This window comes from Ursus americanus, chromosome 12, assembly GCF_024610735.1.
Source record: "Ursus americanus isolate L20-20 chromosome 12, mUrsAme1.1.p, whole genome shotgun sequence".
Classification (NCBI taxonomy): domain Eukaryota; kingdom Metazoa; phylum Chordata; class Mammalia; order Carnivora; family Ursidae; genus Ursus; species Ursus americanus.
This window is the reverse complement of record NC_142138.1, coordinates 25,193,748-25,214,608: the sequence shown is the minus strand read 5'-3', so window position 1 is coordinate 25,214,608 and position 20,861 is coordinate 25,193,748. Positions and strand designations below refer to the sequence as shown.

At 34.5% G+C, this 20,861-nt stretch overlaps 1 protein-coding gene and 1 non-coding gene across 10 annotated transcripts in view; one reads left to right on the top strand and one right to left on the bottom strand.

Moving 5' to 3' along the window:
• Positions 1–20,861, bottom strand: part of SRSF11 (serine and arginine rich splicing factor 11) — a 44,419-nt gene that overhangs the window by 8,729 nt on the left and 14,829 nt on the right. For 7 of the 9 annotated variants that reach the window (XM_045802031.2, XM_045802032.2, XM_045802028.2 and 4 more), the window contains 6 exons: positions 14,163–14,296; positions 10,300–10,409; positions 8,248–8,340; positions 7,483–7,532; positions 5,973–6,100; positions 3,872–3,953 (listed from right to left, as the gene is read on the bottom strand). In XM_045802031.2, coding sequence (XP_045657987.1) covers positions 3,872–3,953; positions 5,973–6,100; positions 7,483–7,532; positions 8,248–8,340; positions 10,300–10,409; positions 14,163–14,296 — 597 coding nt within the window. The other 2 variants (XM_087865998.1, XM_087865997.1) reach the window with 2 other exon arrangements.
• Positions 17,328–17,433, top strand: LOC123795448 (U6 spliceosomal RNA). Its single transcript, XR_006780497.1, has one exon. It is a non-coding gene; the product is annotated as a U6 spliceosomal RNA (small nuclear RNA).

Sequence of the window (20,861 nt, the reverse complement as noted above, 5' to 3'; positions counted from 1 at the left end):
CTAGAATTTCAGCATGTGTCTTATGTGATTCCTCACTACTGTAGTTTAAATCTATTTATCAATTACCAAATACTTAACGTTTGCTTACTACATGCTTTACAAATACTTATTCTCATAAGCCTGTCAAGTAGGCACTATTATTATTCTCATTTTATAAATGGAAACCACTTAGTGTGTTGTTGCTCTCTGTGATTTCTAATTGTTCTGAAATATTATTTTCTTTGATTTACAACTTGAGAGAAATCAAGCAATGTGGCCCTATACAGATATACACAACTCAGCACGAACTGCCTCTTTTACTCTCATTTCCCCTCAACATTTACACTATCTCTACATGATCATCCCTTTCCTGTCATGTAACAGAAGTGTTTCCCTCTGCGCCCTCTTCTCACCTCTTCCCCCAAATCCTATACACTTCCTCTTCCAGGACTTAAGCACAATTAACTTTTTGATGTTGTCACTGATCCTCTTTTTATATTTTATTCTCTTTTAAGAATAATCAAAAATAAACTGCATCCTCTGCTTAAGACTTTTATCATTTAACTTCTAAGGACCATTCAACCTGTTTCTATGGAAAACTTCTAATATAGTCTAAAACTTTTTGTGTTCACTTATTTAAGGTGCCCAAAGGATAGACACTTTAGAAATGATAAAGTTTTATGTCCAAATCTCACTTAAAAGCCTGCAAATGGAGAGCATTCCTTCAGCCTATTACTTAAAAATAACAGCACCTATATTACGAATATTTATTATTTAAAATGAAATTAGGAAGTTCAGCTCAGTGCCTTAGTATAGGTGTATAAACGAACTACTGACTCCTTTCTTTCCTCTTGCTAATATGCTAATACGGCTTCTGCTGTCTCCTCTAAAACCACTGTTTCAAAACCGATCACTAGTATCTTACTGAATTCAATAACTTTCATTTTAATCATTTCCTATTTTTTAAATAATAATTTTTTATTATGTTATGTTTCATTTCCTATTTTTGACCATACATGGAAACTACTAAAACAATCCCTCTCAGTAACATGTCTATAGCCTAGGAAATGTTCATGTAATGCTTACTTAACCTTTCTGTAAGCTTCATAAAAAGGGGATTAAATTTGTCCATCTTATTCAACACTACACTCTTGAGCAATTACTACAGTGCCTGACTTCAGAAGAAGGTACTAATAGTATATTTTGGGCGATAGTGACTCTATATAAAGTATCAGAATCATCACTTTCTTCTTAAGAGTTAAAAAGAATTCTGGAAAATAAAAATTGATGTTATTAGAATTAAGCACTACTCATCTTTAGAGGATTCTGGCTTAAAGAAAACTTTAAGTGGACAATCATTTTAGCTAAACCGAGTTACTTATTTTTCCTACCTTTAATATATACACAAAAAACAGATATAGAAACAATAAATCATAAGCACATTCTTATAGTTTCTTTCTAAACAAAATAATATAAAATAGTTTCAGATATCTCATAAGCAGAGGTACCACATCCATCTATTCACTATAAGGTCCTCAAACAGTTATTTTTTTAAGAGTAACGTGCTGCAGAGCTACTTTAACTTATTAGTTTATATGAGCTTTTTTTTTTTTTTTAGTTTATATGAACTCTTAAAAAAATCAGAAAAATATATGAAATTAGTATATTGAAAGTTTGTTGAAAGTAATGGTAATTTTACATGCCAACATGCTTAAGATACTACAACCCATAATAATTCTCCGTTATAATGTATTATTACAAGCGTCCAAAAACACTTTGTTCAAGGAAATAAATGTTTCACTGTTATTTCCCACTGGTTGTATTAAAGTAATTCAAATTAAAATCTGAGAACACTAGTATCCACTTGGTATATACAGAAAAAAGGATGTGGGTTCTCAAACCTTTTAAGTGTTAAACTATAAGAGCATAGTCCTGGAAAATCAGGATTATAAGTAGTACCAATATCTCACGTAAGAGGAAAATTTTAGCTGATCTTGAGCAAGCAAAGAAAACGGAGGTTCCTCGGGTGCAGATGAAGATGTGGGAAAGAGCATTAGCAGAAAGGAACAGTATGAGCGAAAACACGGAAGCATACAGAATACGTATGTTCAGGCAAATACTACTGTAGTTTACTGTTTTGGAGTGGTAAACGACCAGTGTGGAAAAATAAACCGGGTTGAGAAGTAAAGAAACCTGAATGCCATTCTAAGGCTTTATTTACCATGTTGTTAAGGCCAATAAGGGTGCTCCTCAAAGTTTAACAAGGCTGTGACAAGATTCAGACTTGGTTTTTTGAAAGACATCTTTAGGAATGAGACAGGCTGGGGGAAGATGGGAGGCGGGGGGGGGGGGGGAGGACAACCCTGTAACATTCTGCTATAGACTGAATTTTGTCCCCCTTCCATAATTCTTATGTGAAACCCAATTTCCAATGTGATAATACTGAGGTGGCGCCTTTGGGAGGTTATTAGGTCATGAGAGTGCAGCTTTCGTGGGATTAATGACCTTATGAAAGACATCTAAACCCCTTACCCATTCCATGTGAGGATATAGTGAAAAGACTTATAAACAAGGGTCCTCACTAAATACCTAATCTGCCAAGACCGCAAGCTTGGACTTCCCAGCCTCCAGACCTGTGAGAAATTAATTTCTGTTGTTTGTAAGCCACTGAGCCTATGGTATTCTATTATAGCAGCCAAGCCGACTTATGAAATGACTTGACTAATGAAATGACTGAAGTGACTTGACAATGTCATGGGGTCCATAGGTCAAAATTATTTTCAAAAAAAAAAAAAACCCCAAGATATTATTTGCCCTTTCCACTGTGTTGATATTTGAACTAACAGTGCAAAAGCTATGATGGTGTCAGAGGATTGGCATCTTCTTAGCAAAGATCAAGGTAACAGGAACTGAACTGCCCTAGTAGTCACCTGTATTCTTCACTGGCATTTGCAGCAAAAGAAAAAAAAACAAAAAAAATGCCATTTTCACTAAAGAGGTCTTTGATGAAGCAGTAAAGATTATTAATTTTATTAAATCTGGTTCTTTAAATGCTATTAACATAGTATTACTGAGTAGTAAATATTAACTCTAGTCCCTTAAAGCAATGTTCTGTGCAATGAATGCATAAATCACTTCTCATATTAATTAAAGTTCAGTGACTATCATTATCAAGGAACACAATTGTGTGATTGAGTTGCAAGCTTAACTAACTGCTTTTCCCATGAAATAACATTTTACTTGAAAAAACAAGTATGACAAACTATGGGTGTTCAGACTACAGTACTGGCAGACATTTTCTTGAAAAAATGCACGAAGCCTATCATCTCAAGAAAAACAAACTTGTTGCCAACGGTAAGATCTGAGCTTTTAAGAGAAAATTAAATTTTAAAACACCTGAGTCCACCACTGTGAACATGACAGATTCCTAATACTTAAAGAGTTTCAGATAAGATGTGTGGTGATATTACCAAAAGAACAGCAAGTCGTCATTTACAAATATTCATGTATTAGATGGGTAAGCCGTAAGTTGCATTATGACCTTCCAACTTAAGTCTCAAGAGTCTAGTGAAAAGTTAGAATTAGAATTCAAGTCAAAAGTTTCAAGTCTAGTGTTCTTCCGTAGTACTAACTCAATTTAATGCTCCACTCCCAGTGCCTTCCTTCCATCCCCGGATTTTGGAGTTTTAAAGTACTGATCGTCTATTTAGCCCATACCTTTTCTCCATGTATACACACATGAACTCACACACGCTGCTAGTAGCAACAGTCACTGAAACACACTTTAACCAAGCGCTAAGTAGGTTAACAGACAGAAAATTAAGAAGGATATGAGATACAGATATTACCTTTGTCTAAGGTACAATTAACTACCAACAACAATCAATCTAACCTGTGCCTAGAAGATGAGGGAGTCCTCCTCCTCCTAGAACGTGATCTTGACCTTGAGTGCCTTCGTTTTTCTTCTTTCTTATCTAGATTTAAAAAAAAATGAATCTCAATTTAGAAATCATCAAATAACTCCCATTCAGGAGTTATTCTAAGAAATTCTTTATCATCTTAATTTTCATATTTTATATATCATCCTTAAATGTTATATGGTCCTTTTTTCTAGGCTTTCGGTAGATCCAAATTACACATCTAATTTTCAACTAGCCAAAGTTTCCATTGACTATTTCATTTGTACCAGACTTGGAAGGCTGTCCATAACAATCTATGAAAAGGATTATCCTTCATTCTTTATAGGTTTCTAAATGAGGAGTCCCTTTGTCCATTCCCAGGTTCTACTTTCCCCAATACAGCTATAATTCACCCAGATTAAAACTTTATTTTCATGTGTTATGTATTAATATCTCCCCAACCAGCACTTAACTGTAAGATAAATATATTTAACAGATTTATAACAAACAGAAATAGACACATTTTAAATTCTTGGTCTGTTAAAATGTTCCTTCTTTACCACTTAAGTCTATGCTCCTCTGCTAAATAAATTCCTGTATATTTATGTTAAAGTGGCTGATAAACAGGCTCAATATTTGGCCTTCAATTCCAGAAAGTCATGACTCATTCACTGTTCTCACTATACTCTGCGACAGAACTAAGTTTTAGTAAGCTAGCTCTCATTCTTAATCTGTCTGAACCTCCTCTTCTTCCCAATTTTCAATTCTGTAAATTAGGAGACAGATCTAGATGATTTGACTCCCATTTTCTACTTTTTAAATGATACGTAAGTTAATTCCTTTAACTTGGGACTTAGGGGGAAATAAAGCCATTGCATTCTCCACGCGTGATCTACAATCAAAGAGAAAATGAGTTCTTCTTTCACATTTAGATCATTTCACTAACAGGATTCAATTTATTGCAAATATCAATATTAATAATAAATTAACAAAAATCTTGGGGGGAGGGGAATTCATAAATAAACCAGTTTTAGTATTTCCAGTTATTAGTTTTCAATGAAAACAAAAAGTTACAGCACGGTGTTCTAGCTTTGGAGTCACATACATCCAGCTGCGTATCTAAAGCTCCTACTGCTTGCCTTGGGGCCTTGGACTAATTAATTCTGTTGATTAAGTAACAGACATAAAGCACTTGGTATTAATTTATCCAACATTATACTTATAATCATTAATACTATACTAATACTAATACTATACATAACTAAAACCTTCCCATTTATTAAGAAATAGAAGTGAAAAATTAGTAAAAGATTATTTAATGGGGGGAAAAATAATCCAGGACCAAACACCCAATCTATACAGTCAAGACAATAGGATAACCATTCATTTCACCTCAAAAAGACCATCTGCAAAGACTAAGGTACTATTTTTTTTTAATTTTTTTTATTTTTAAAGATTTTATTTATTCGACAGGATAGAGACAGCCAGCGAGAGAGGGAACACAAGCAGGGGGAGTGGGAGAGGAAGAAGCAGGCTCACAGCGGAGGAGCCTGATGTGGGGCTCGATCCCATAACGCCGGGATCACGCCCTGAGCCGAAGGCAGACGCTTAACCGCTGTGCCACCCAGGCGCCCCTAAGGTACTATTTTTAACTATTTCCTTTTCTTTAAACAGTGTTTTAACAGAAGCATCTTTAGTAGGTTCTCTAAGTCAAATAAAAGACTAAAATCAATTAGGCTATCCCAACATAGGCAAACATACATCCAGGCACTACTATTAAGGAATGCATCATTCTTTGCGGGATGGGGGTAGGGTGCCGTGTAGGATGTTTAGCTAACATCCTGATCCTCTACCTGCTGGAGATGCACGTGGTACCAGCACGACAATTAAGTATCTCCAGATATTTTCAAATTATGTCCAGGTGACATGTTCCCTCCCCTCACCCAGGATCACTCTCCTACATGATCTTTTATCAGAATTTGGAAAATTAAAAAACGATTATAGTATTACTCAACATATTCCCAAACTTATGCAATAATCATTTTCGTCCACAATCATATAGCTTAGGATTCAACACAACTGCCTATATTTTACCTGGTTCTATAGCAGCAGAAATTAGGGACTGTGCTTCTCGTACTCTCTTCATGGCTTCCTCTATTTCTTTACTAGAGGTATCTGATTTCAGACTTGGTGAAACAAGACCAGCAGCTACATGATTCAACCTGAAATAGAACCAAGAATTGAGATCTGAAGTATTTTAAGATGCACAACAGTATTACAAATAAATGTGTAAATGTTTCATATTATCATCATTTTAGTAAGATGCTACTTGAAAAAGGGGAGATTTCATGTTAATTTTGGTAAAACCATACAGTACAGTATCCTTTTCAATATTTACAATCTGCATTTTAAAGATTAAGAGATAACCTGGAATAAAAAAAATACCTATTTTATTTTGCCGAACATCCATTAACTTTCCATAAACACAAGTTGAGAAATGCTAGTACCTGGGAATATGCAGATGCTGAAGATTTCTGATTAATAGAACTTTCCTTCATACGACTTAAAAACTTTCTACAGCAGAATTTTGCTGGGGAAGAGTATTACTTGTAAGGTTGCAGATGGACAGAAAATGAGGCAGAGGCCAATGGCACACCAAAGTTACTCATGAAATTGCTGACTGGAAAGATGGACCTTTAAAGGTTTATACATGTGAAAAAAATTATAGACAACGAATATAAGATAGTTAATTATTTGTGGAGAAAGGGCAATGTAAACAAGAATGAGTACAGAGGGAATTTCAACTGTACTGGTGTTACACGCTGGGTAGTAGGTACAGGCTGAGATTTTATCAGCTAATTTTTAAGAAAAAAGGTACTAACTACTACAGTCAAATGATTCTGTTCTCCCTCCCCCCCATGTTCTCTCACTTGTTTATAGTGAATTTCACCAAGCAGGAAAAGCATTAAGTTCAAATTTAATATACCAAGAAATTATACTTTGTTATGTATCAACTAGAGAATGTAACAGTTACAGCACAAAGAGAACTTTTCAAAGCACCTAAAAAAAGATGTTGGTATTATGTGACATGTACTACTAGTCTTTTGCTCTGGGATAGTGTTTCCTTCACTTCTGTCTCCTTGACTGCTATTCATGCCCCAGGCTCAGCCTCTCTGATCTTAGTAAGTTCTCCCTGTAGTAAGTTCCCATAGCCCCTGTGTACTACTTCTTGTTGGATGCACATACTTTACTATATTTAAATAATGTCTCCCTTTCTGAAGTATAAATGCTATAAAGGTACAAGCTTATAGTAGGTACTCAGTATATATACATTTTCAAATGACTCAACTAAAGATAACATTTAGCTCTTTTCCTGTCATCCTGGCAGAAGATATTCACAACTGTTCAGAAAGACTCAACTTACAGTGAAACAAACCCTTTATAGATGGGCTTACCTCTGAATTTTTATCCTTGTTTCAAGAAAACAGAATTATGTATTGTATAACTTGAAATAACTTTCTTTTTAACTATCAAAGACTAACTTCTCCAGACATTCACATACTATATCCGTATCACCCAATGGAAACACAGAAAAAATCCTTACTTGGGATCAACAGTACTCATAAGCTTCAGCAACTGATCTGCAGCAAGAGACTGCAAAAACAAAAATATAACAACAGTGAGAATATATAAAATAAATCAACTGCTATTTTATTTTTTCACTATGTTGAATTGCCTTAGGACAACCTGGACAGCTGACAAAAAGTAACATTATTTTAGGCACACTGATGACCAACAGAAATATAATGCCAGTGAAACACATCATATTAAGCTGAGCTGCTTTAGTAAGTTAAATATGATTATTACCAGCTGAAAAGTCTAGGTTTTATACAACAGTTACCTCCTGCTTACTTTGAGACTTCCTGAGGAGGTAACATTTCAAAGAAATGTGTAAAGCAAAACTCCCAAGTGCTTAGGCAGCATAATAAAATCTTTCCACAAAGTAAGGACTTCAGAAAAAAAGTTTAGCCAAATAACAATAAGAGAAAACAAAAATGTCCAAATGGGTAACAAGAAAACAAATTTTGAACCCACGTTCCCATCCTTTCATGAGTTTACTCTGACTCCAAACATACTGATGTACTGGCTTCCTGTGAAACTACCCTGAACTCCATAAAACGAAATTCTTTAATGTTGGGGCTAATAATGCAGTGACCTTTTAAACTTCTCAAGTTTACATAAAAAGAACATTATTACTACACTATAGCAATCAGTTATCTCCCATTCTGGAAATGCAAACTTAACTGTTAATGGAACAAATTCTTTAATTATAAAAATGAGCTCAAAGTTAAAAGGTATTAAGTTATACCTGAGAGTTCAAGTTTGCTCCAGGAAGCCCAAGTGCAGCAAGGGCAGGATCTAGAGTAGGAGCTCCCAAAGCAGCCAATGGAACAGCGCCAATCTGTAAAATTTCAAATTTTATTTACTTAAAATTTAATTTCTATTCCTGATACGAGGGTGACATTATTTTTTCCTGTTTAAAGGACGATATAATAACTAATTTAAGTCCGAGCTACGTGGGCTCTGTTGCAACTACTCAGCTATATATGCCACTGCAGCTTGAAAACAGTCAAAGATAATAAACAAATGGGCATGGTTGTCAAGTCAAAATTAACAAAAACGGGGGTGTGAACTAAGGGCTATAGTTTGCCTACTACCCCTGCCATAGACAATGGCCTCATTTTTCACTCATTAGATTTATCCCTAAAACCAGAAATCAGAAAAACATTAAGAAGATTTATATATTCGTGTGCCAACAATTGTTATTTGTTGCTTCTCAGCTCCAAATCCACTGTTCTTTGCGTCCTGTTTTGTGATAATGAAAGCAGCACCCTTATAAGCATGTCCCCCTTGACAGCTAGCATGATGCTAAGCCTTATCTGTAGGGGGAATCAGGAGGACACTGTGGAAGGAGTTTAACCTCTGCGGTTTCTTTGTTCACTTTCTGATTGTTACTGCAGTGGGATGCCCAGTGGCTTTCACCTCTTTAGTGAGTTTCAGAGCCATCCCTCTTGGGCAGCTTCTTACAAGTTCTGTGGGCACCCCAGAGAACTTCCATACTATCCATCCTTTTAGAAGGAGGTCTCAAACTTTGCCTCATCTAATGTGTTTCCCGTGTTCTTTCTTCCCCAGATCTAGAAGTACTAGTTGCTTCTTATACCTGCAATTACTGTATATTCATTAGAGTTCCACTAAGTAATATCCAGTTACTAGTTAGTAATTCTTTATATTAAACTTTCCCTATTCAAATTACCATGTGGGTTTTTTTTTTGGGTCTCCTGCCTGACATAACTATAATCAAGAGATGCAAACCATGCAAAGTCCTATTGGAGGCAGTCTGACCTTCTCTCTGAGAACTGTGCTAAAAGTTGTTCAAGCTTCTAGTAATATTTAGTAAATGAAAGATACCAAACTTTCCGTACTTTAACTGTATATGGAGTACAATTAAAACAGTGTCACTATAAAGTATCTACCTTAGTTATTACACAATTTTATATATTGAAGGAATCAATCTATAAATTACCCAGATCCTTATTATGTAAGTAAAAAATGCGGACTTAAGAGATAAAGTCATACTCAAAAAGACGGGAATTCCTGATTTCATCCTTTTTTCTGACTTAACAGTTAACAGAACTATTCAGACAGGTGAAATGATAGAACAGAAAGAAATGCTGCTATAAAATTCTAGTTGAGGCTTGCAGTTCGCTACTACCTGTGAAACCACTCAAGGACCAGTTACAATCTCTCTGAATAAGAATACATGAAATTTGAAGAGCTTTTTATTTCTAAAACAATATGCTTTTTACAGCATCCTATCAGGGTTAGAAACATTACCAAGCAAAAAATTTCTCCAACTTTTTTCACCTTCCCCATGTTAAAAATCTCTATTAAGAATTCATCTTTATTTCAAGCCATGTACTTAACTGAAACCTCAAAAGCAAAAGATCAAAGGGCATCGAGAAAGAAAAAAACAATAAGCCTGAATTTCACCCTTATTTCCTTTCTGGGTCCAAACGAATATACTATTTTTAACGGCATGTTCAACAGAAGTCTTATGCCTCATGAGAATCCAGCCCTATATCCCCCCACCCACATGGTTCCTTATAGGTTATTCTGAGAATTAGTGGCAAACCAAATACAAAAGATTTATGATTTTCAGAATGTTCTTAAAATGCAACCTCCCAAGAGGTTTTCTTCAGTATTTATGATTACAAAACAGCCTTTCACAATACTGTGAACACGTGGTATCACTGTGTGAACTCTAATCATTACAGCACTTAAAAAGCTCAAGTATGTTTAGGTTTATCCACAATTCTGTGCTTCTTTGTACCCTTTACGAATTCATTGGAACTAGGAGTACCTGGGTAAGAGGGTTAGGGGTAGGCAGGAGTCCACCACCAGGCAGAAGACCTGCCACTGCATTAGCTGGTGCCAACAGAGACAAAGCCTTAGTCTCATCAGGAATAACTCCTGCAGAGAAACATCCTTGCATTAGAACACACTTTTTTGCAAGACAGAAAACACACAAAAACACCCAGAAAAAGTCTCCCTGATACACCACCTGAGTTTGTTGAAAGTACTTATGTTCGCTAAAATATAAAGCTTGACTTCTATGATTATTTATCATTAATTTTATGTCAGAATGAAACTTCAATGTGTGAAAATTTGTTTCCTTTTTCTCTACAAATGGTTAAGTTTCTAGAGTAAAAAAAAAATAGCACAATACACACTACTTTTTTGTTAACACTGCCAAGATTTCATCACCTGTACTCGATTTTTAAGTCATGAACCAAACGTAAGCAAGCACAGTCGGTTCTCCAGGGGTGTGCTCTCAACTTTCAAAAGCTGTTTTATGAACAACGACTCGTGTCGGCTGCTTCACTATAAAGCACACAGAAAAATCAAGATACACAAGACAAAAAAAGTTTGATTTAGGGGTTAATAATATGGTACAGTTACTATGATTTTTACACCTACCATACAAATTTTGTAAAAATTAAGAGAAGAAAGTATGTAAAGGAAATATTCTGTTGGAATCAAGCGTAGGGCTTTTGCTGACTCATGAAAATGAATATGAATGTTTCTGAAGGTCTCTGAATACACACAGGATGTGTGTGTGAAAGTGAGTGAGTAAGAGAGAGAGAGAATAGGTAAAACAACATGGCACATTCCTTACCTGAATAGTAAAATGCTTTATGTTCCAACATGTGCCATGCTAACCATACCAAAAATGCTGCTACATAGTGTCAGTTCAAAAGCTAACTTAGCCAAACTCCTAAAGCCAAAAACAACATGTATGTCTGTTTTTAAAGCCTAATCTGTGTATTCAGATAAAATCTAAGGGCCCTAAAACAAATATTTATGTAGACAATTTAAATTCTATCCAACAGCAAAAGCCCTATACAGATGGATTAATCTGTTAATGTGCCCAAGCCCCCAAAATGAGAGTTCAATAATACAATTAAACTACATATTTGCAAATACCAGTAGTATTTCTGTAATACATATTAAGAAACTGCATCTCATCATAAAACATACAATATGTACAGGGCACTTAAGAGAAACTGGATAAGCTGCAGAAGAAAACTGTTGGGTGGTATTTTCAGCAGGGCCTGGTATATAGTTCAGGCTGAACCAGGGAAAAGAACTGTAAAACACAACAACAAAAAAGAAAAACCACTGTTAAATAAAGGTAATGGTTCCTTCCACCTATACTGAGAAGTGCCGATAATATAAACAAATGTATACTACACAGCACTGTTATCTTGCTTGTGTCAGAGCTGTCATCAATTTAGATACCAAGAGTTATGGAGGGGTGGGGGGAGAAGATCATTTAGATATAGGGCATTAATGCATCAATATTAACAAACCTACAAAGATTATGGGATAATTTTGCATGCAAAATTATGTTTCAAGAGGATAATATTAAGTATCAACATCTTACTCATATTAGTGCATTTGCAACATTTCTGGCAAACTAAAATCCTCTTGAATTTATTGTGAGACACCTGATAGAAGATCTGCATCCATTAAAAAAAAGTCATGCATCTGATCCTCTGATTTAAAAAAGACTATTTAAAAATAAAACTACAATTTAAAAATAGCAATGAGGCCCCTCACCAGTTAATTTTCATGCGTCAAGAGTATTTTTTTTACTGCTGCTTTGATAGAACCATGAAATACTGCATGAATGTGTAGAAATGAAAGAAAAAGAAACAGACAAAAGAAACAAACATTAACCAAGGAACCTAAATAACCCCCAAATCCATTACTATTAAGAGTTCCTTCCAAATCCAGCTATCTCAGTTTTACCAATTAAGACTATGCCTTACCGTAGACTTTGTGTCTATTGTTCTAAAACACTGACCAAGAGCCAACACCAAAGTGTAGAGCTAAAACTAGGGTGAATGGTGACAAAGGGATTGAGTACATCAGTTATTTAGCGGTGGTAACATTAATACAGCATACCATACCAATAATTAAATAAACCAAAAATAGATTCTGGAACTAAATATTTCTGTAATTCTATATACATTCCTAAACATTTCATTTACAAAACAGATCTAGAATGGTTACTATAGTCTAAAGATACTTATAAAAGCCAGTTATATGATATACTGTATTATGTTCAGGACTTGGGAACTAAGATACTTAGCCAATAAGAATTCTTTAAATTTAAAGCCTAACTAAAGTTTGGCACATTACTCACATGATCTGAACTTTGTTTCAAAAACTATATTTTACTTATCCTAAATTTGAATTCTGTAAATTTTCTCTTGGTGATATATCTTATCCTACAACAGGCACACTGATATAAAAGAAATTGCTTAATCAAAACACACTAACTCAAACGTTTATCAGCATATATATTTTAAAACCTTAAAAATAGGGCTCACACACTTTAATATCCCAGAGATAAATGTACTATTATTATATAGCATGCCTTAATCCATCTATGAATGCAACTTAATTTCTTTAGAAAACCACAAAGGCAATTTTTCTAAGTTTTAAGGACTAGACATTTCACAACTTTTACAAGGCATGGTGTAAATGTTCACACTGGTATTCAAAGATCTGAGATAGCATCTAAAGTTAACAATATCGAAATTCTGCTTCCACTGACCAGTTCATTAAGGGGAAAGTATTTAAATTCTGGTCAGCATATATGTTAATTAGCTTAAAATCCAGTAATTTTATATTTCAGTGATTTCTTTGATCAAAATTTATAGTTACCGAAAAGCAAATAAAGTAACAGTACATTGGGAACAAACTAATTATAAAATATGTTTCAGAAAATTTTACAAAGTGGAATTAATATAGTGCTGTCTTGTCACAGTGGCTTTTTTAGATCCCAAAACCCTGCTCATTATTTTTCTGTCAAATTACTTTAACAGCCTAAAATGTAAAAAGAGAGAAAATGTAGTTAACAAATGGTTACACCAGGAAAACACTTGGGGGACTTGAGTGCTTGCTGGCCTTTAGTTAATGTCTAGAATCCCCTGTAGCTGCAGAGGACCCACTGTTTTTCAGTCATCTGGAAGAGTTTTGCATTTGCCTTCTCCACTACAAAAATCACACACACAAATAACAGAGAGAAGAATTTATTATTTAGAGATATCTAGAAAATATAGCAAGAATGAACAAGAAAATCTGGCATAAAAACAAATCACCCAGTGCCCATCTGGCACCTAAGCTACAGGAAATCTTGAACTTTCATAAAAACCAAAATCATTGCAACCCTTGGTATACTGGAATTCAACGTGGGATATTTTTTTAAAGTTATCTGTGAGAGGAAGCACTACGTAAATATAACTAACCTAGTCATTTATTCAAAACAGAAATAACATCATGCATTTATTTGAAGGTTTCTATGTAAATGTTTATGGAGTGAACCATTCACCTTCAGGACTTTTTCATAGAACTCAACATTAAATTAACTAAGTGTATATATCTTAAAAAATTAAAATCAGGCATATGGTTTTAATGAACTTAAAATGCTTTAAAAGAAGGCAAAAAGTTAAATATCTTATAAAAACAGGTCTGATTTCTAATTTTTAGAATTAAAAAAAATCTGCAAGTAAAAATATGGACTGCAGTATAACAAGGGTTTCAAAATGTTAATAGCTTAAATATCTAACATGCTACTAATGCTCACTCTAAAACTATACTGAGGTAGATGGTCATCATAGGATGCCCTCATAGGTAGTTAAACAAAGCACAAACCTTCTGCATATGGTACGACTATCAAAGCTCTGTCAACGAATACAGTGTTTGTCAGATGCTGTGCCACAACTGCTGAATCTGGATCATGGAACTTAACAAAGCAGACACGGGATGAGACTGGCAAAGGTGAATCACTGAAAAGTAAACAAATAACATAAAAAAAGAGAAAAAGAATATCAGCTAAAACATAAACGTATGACAAACCAACACTTGCATTCCAAAAGTAAGATAGGCAGATAAAAATATATACCACATGTGTTACTTTAGTTCACCACTTAAAAATAAAATGACATTTCAAATAAGGTACTGCCCAATGAACTCACAAACTGCGTGTAGACAAAAACAATCACTGTTTATACACTTAACAGTGTATCAAGTTAAAAACAGTCTGAAACTAAAATCTCAGAGTTTGAGCAGACCACAAAAAAGTGTCAACATTTTTTCCATACCAATACCAGCTATTCTTAATTACTAGTAAAAATAATTAGTTTTGGTTCAGAAAACTTTTCACTACTGGTAAGTAGTAAATTAATTCAGAGTAAAAAACAAGAATTTCTACTTCAGGGACAAAAGAATATTGTGGGAAAGTACATCTATTTGACAATCAATGAGTTTTCTTGACCTGCCTACTAAGTGCGGTCCTCTTCCACCTACAGCACAACTCCTAGGCATTATAAATAATTTCCTTCAGAAAAACAAAAAACAAAAGAGGTGTACACACACGGAGATATACAGTATCCCATAGTATTAGTATACAAAAATTCCCTCAGCAAATTGCTTTCCTAGATAAAAAAGTGCCAAAATGCAACCTATGGCAGGGTAAGATAGATTAGGAAGTGAGCAGGATTTTTGTTTTTTTTTAAATACAGGGTGGTTCAAATTTCTGCCACAAAACTGTGTGAAAGAGAAAGATTAAATAAAAGTCAAAGGTTGCTCCCTTAACTCCAAACCAAGTGTCTGAAAACCAATGCCTTAACAGCAGTAGTAATCACATCATCCCTGGCTATATCAGAAGCACCAGTGGGGGTAAAAAAAAAAAAAAAAAAAAAAAAAACAACCCAGGTTCTCTACTCCACATCAACTAAACCAAAATCTTTAATGTACTGAATGCCTCCTCTTTATTTTAATTCTCTATGACCATTTTAATATGCACCCAGGGTAAAGAACAACTGCTTTATTATATAATAAAACAAGCCAACTGTATCTTTAGATTCAATAATGAAAAGGTAAATCCTATAATAAATTTGAATGGCTTTACAAAAGGGCTTACCACTAACTCTTCTAATAAATTAGATTTTCGTGTATATATAAAAATGTAATCACATCAGATTTGGTTACACTGGTATTTCAGAGGTATTTGTTGTTGCAAAGAAAATATTCCTCATAATTTGAGCACTAACATGAAGTTATTACATAGCCCAAGAACTCAAACCCATCGGAACTTTTAATGTTTCCTGCCCATATACTAAGCACAGATCCAAATCCAGGTACAAAGTAAAGCTGACAATACTGTCTATCCAAATGGAATCTAAGCCATCTTGTTAAGGAAGCTTACCTCCAAAAGTTTTTGAAAGGATACAGTGTTTTTTAAATGTGGATATAGTGTTGTTTTAATGTGAAGCTCCACCGGTCTAAAATTTAACAATGTTGCACCCATACAGTGGAAAGAATGCCATTTCAGCAAGCTTAGAATGAAAGCTATAGCACTTTGTATCTCTTTCTTACATATCTACATTTTTACCACATAATTTAAAAAGCTCTTTAAAAATGATGCTATCTTTCATTTTTAACACCTAACATCATGGGAAGTAACAGACATTTAAATTTCTAAAAAAGTGATCTCTACCATTTCTTTAACACTACTGTTACCTGACTAAAGAAGAAAATGACTCTATAATATTAAGTTCTTAAAGAATATCAATGAACAGTTCTTTTTAAAATACAATTAGGAAATACTGCCTACATGCTCAGTGTATTTCTATTAATTTGGCAATTAAAATGATTCATATTTTTTCTATCCATTCACCTCATAGCTATTACTTGCAGCTATTACTTGGTTATATCAAACCTGTAAGTGGTGGGGAGGTAAAAACATTAATAATTAAATACCATGAAAAACACAGTCACAGTTAGACAACTCAGAAGGTTAAATAATTCATTTCTCCCCACTTCAAACCCTTTTTTGAAACCATTACTATCTGGACCGATAGTCACATTCTTTTATGTTCTCAGAATTTACTAATAGAAGACACATGCAGTAAGATAGCATGTTAATTTCACTTTCAGACTGATGCCTGAAATTTTCATACCTTAGTATTTTGTGCAAGTACTACTTCTAAAAATTTGTTTTTATTCTTTACCTTTAAGAATTAATATAGATGAGGTAGGGCAGTTGATGAGAAGCAAGATAGGAAAGAGCGAGACCTATATGATGCTTTTGCCTTTAGGTAAAGAGTGGCAGTATTTTTCCACTTTTTTTTATTTTATTTTTTTTTTATTTTATTTTATTTTTTTTTAAAGATTTTATTTATTTATTCGACAGAGAGAGACAGCCAGCGAGAGAGGGAACACAAGCAGGGGGAGTGGGAGAGGAAGAAGCAGGCTCACAGCGGAAGAGCCTGATGTGGGACTCGATCCCGGAACGCCGGGATCACGCCCTGAGCTGAAGGCAGACGATTAACCGCTGTGCCACCCAGGCGCCCCCCCTTTTTTTTTTTTTTAATTAAAGTGTCCTCTAAAGGATGTTTCCCAATCTTCTGGGATGCACATGGAAAATTCAGATTTCTGTTCTCCAACAAGCCCAGTGAATTTGAGAATTCCTTTTTAGGAGGGGCTTTGATTCCTAAGATCCACACTTGATATTTATGCCAACTAAAGTATGAGAACTTCTGTTTAGACCACTGGTAACACTCTTTCAACTCCCACCTTAATACTGTGTTAAACATTTCTGGGTGGAGAATTTTGAGCTTATAAGCATAAACAAAGGCAATGTTCACCTGAAAACGTGACTCTGTTCACTTAATATGTCCTTTCCTTCAATGTGTTCTTATCCATTTATAAAGAAATACAGTAAAATTTTGCATGTAATAAAAAATCTTTGAAGATAACCTTACCAACTACAACTGTAGTTACTTATACTTATCATCATTAAATTATCTATTTTTCTTGCTCATTTCCAAAGCACATATGGTGAAACTGGAATGATACAGAGAAGATTAGCATGGCCCTGTGTAAGAATAACACTCAAATTTGTGACACATACCATAATTTTAGTTTTTTTTTTTTAAAGATTTTATTTATTTATTTGACAGAAATAGAGACAGCCAGCGAGAGAGGGAACACAAGCAGGGGGAGTGGGAGAGGAAGAAGCAGGCTCATAGCGGAGGAGCCTGATGTGGGGCTCGATCCCATAACGCCGGGATCACGCCCTGAGCCGAAGGCAGACGCTTAACCGCTGTGCCACCCAGGCGCCCCTAATTTTAGTTTTTTTCTAATATAGTTTTTGTTAGAATGTCTACAAACTCTTCCTTAGAACTGTAATGTATTAGGTTGTTTTTTTTTTCTGTGAAAGAAAATTATAATTTTATTTTTATTTTCCAGTTGGAGGAGCAAAGGAGTTCAATGTCAGTTTGTGAGTGAATTAACTTTCAATGATTTGAAATATCAAATACATACAATAGAGTCTGCTATAGTCATGGGTTTATGTCTCCTTGCCTATGCAAGTCTTCTGGTTACTATAAAAAATAATCTATCTTTGGTTACCAAAATAATCACCTAAATAAGTTATTTAAGTAACTGATGTGAACCTTCATTTTATGCATAACTTTGACATATGCTTCACTGGGATCATTACCCAATAAACACTCCATTTATATTCTCCATTCTGAAATACACTAAAACCAAACATTTAAAGAATACTTACTACTGTAAAAGAATGATTCCACTCGTAAGTTCCTTGTAAACCAAGGAAATCCTTCACCAAGTAGTAAAGGAGAATCACAACACTGGGGTTGAAATACTAATTCTGACACTGATAGAGTGATTTGGAAGTGCAAAACAACCTATGTGAATTTTAGTTCACCTGTTCATAAAATAGGTTTAAGATAAAAAAGGAAAGCATCTAGCATATACCAGACAATCAATGCTGAATTTCCAAAATCCATTTCAGGAACAACTAGAATTAAAGTTAATAATTTTCCTTTAAAAGAAAGGGAGTAAGTGAGGGGAACACCGACAGAGGCTTTCAAATAGCTCTAAGGGCTGTCATACTGGAGAGGATTAGAATATTATTTCTTGAGAAACAGTGTTATCACTGGGTGAAATTATAGGCCAGCGATCTTTGGCTTAAAAAAACCGAGAGAGGGATTCAATAATGAAACAAAGGGAGAATCCTTCTTGAGGTTGACACTGAAATGTCTGGCATAATTCCAGATCCCAGGATCACCACTGTACCACCCCAACCCCCCAGAGGCATTAATAACTGAAAGTAGCATTTCAGTAAGTGTGTGTTAAGGCTCTGTAGGTGATGTCACTGACCCACGGGGCCACATATTCTAAGAGAGAGAGGAAGCTAAACTTAACCTTTCAGTTGATTAGTGCTTTAGAGAAAAACAAAGCAGTTAAATTAAACAGGGAAAGGAGCAGGGGTGTTTTATTTTCACATAGGGTGATCAGGAAGGTTTCTTTGATTAGGTGACATCTGAGTAGCAAAAGGAAGTAAGCATGTCATAGGCATGTATCTAGGTGAAAAGAGTTCTAAGTGTAAATACGAATGCCTTTGGGGGAAAAAATACAAACACCCCATAAAAAAAATCAAGCGGCAAACATGTTTACGACAGTTAGAATTTTATATATTCTGAACCATTCACTCTTATTCTAGAAGTAAAAATGTCAGTTTCCGGAATGATGAACATTTTTTGGAGCACTCGTTAGGACTTCATAGCACATTACCCCCTGCAAGCTGCTCCTGAAAACAGTAGTAAGCTTAAAGAAATTGTCCACAGTAGTTCCAAATTATGCAGGTCGGATTAGCAATTGAAACTTACATTAAAAAAAAATAAACATTAAATGAACAAAAGTAGGACTCTACATCCATCCTATTCAAATCTAGAAGACCACGAAGGTAGTATTAGCACCTACTGAATTGTAACCTTATACAGTTTCAGATCTGTATGTGGGAACACTTATGAAGGAGTCAAAGCACAAAGATGTGTCAATTTTTATCTCTTCTTCCCAATACCAGGAAAGGAGTCCTCTTAAAGCACAGCACCCCAGACCATGTTATCTGATGCATATCAGTTATCCTGGTGATGACTGAACTACTCCTTTGACAACAAAGCAAAAAAGGCAGACTCTGGTGGATCATGACTCTAAGATATGGATCATTCATTAGGTAAAAGTGGAACCAGTGAACAGCCTATACCTCTGTCACCTTTTCATAAATGCACCATAAAAAGAGCATCTTTAAAGTCAGCAACTATAACAAAATTCTTAATAACATGCTGGGCTGGAAAGAATTATTTCATAAATCCAGTATGTCAGGCACTTTGAGTAATCACATGATTATAATAATCACATGTGTCACTCTCATTTTCTGCCTTTTTGCTGCTTAATTTCACAAACAACTTAATATAGGGCACGTTGTCGGAAAATGGAGTGACAGCAAATATTTTTGTATGTTCATATTATGAAAGCTATGTCCTTCATTATTAAAAGCAGTCAAGTTTCCATTCAAAATAACAAAAATGTATTTCCAAAATTCTACTTTGTGAAAATCAGTTACTCTGAAACCTTTCTCTGCATGTATATTCCCCTGAAAATTAAAGACAACACACCCATTTGAAAACATTAAGAACCATCTAAAGCATTTTAGTAGAAAGTGATAAAATACGGGAAATACTTAAAACTGCAGTATGATCAACTTCTATTATTTTAGAGTATAAATGTATTTAGATTAGTGATTTATTACAGCCACCACAACAGTGCATTCCATGAAAATTCCAATTTCCTATTTAGTACTTAAGTGACATCATAAAACTCTCAATGTACAGTGAGTACTCAGTGTTTACTTGTAGTAACACTTGAATTTTCACTCTTCACAAAGAGCACACCACTGTTATTTCAGATGTCTGTTCTAATATTTATCACATCTTGCTTCAAAGCTTTATTTTTTCTTTGTAATTAATCCACTCATTTAATACTGTTTCAGTAAGAATGTGAGATAACAGAATAAAAAAAGCCATACACTCTAAAAAATTTAACATTCTATAAAATTCCTTCCCAAGAACAGCTGTGAAAATATAAATGTGTACGTTAAACGAAAGAAAACCTTATGTTTCAGCTACAACACATTTTTGTAATTATAAAAATTAAGTATTCAGGCTTACTGAATTAATCATCTGTCAGAGTACTAACTTTGAATTATATTCACTGGGCCAGAATCAGTTAACGGCAATACTTAAAATTAAGTGAACTGACAACAAACTTCGTTATCAAATTAACGTTAAGAATTAATAATTGTTTTCAAAGAATTCAAACAGCTGATTTTTTAAAAAAGTGACTACACTATATACAAAACACATAAAGTGCAGTTTGCCTTGCTCTAAGCGCTCAAAAAAAAAAAGACCACGTTGTCACAATTTAAGAAAAAACCACCAAATCCCGAGATTTTAAAAGCCTGTGTCTATTTAATACCCAAAA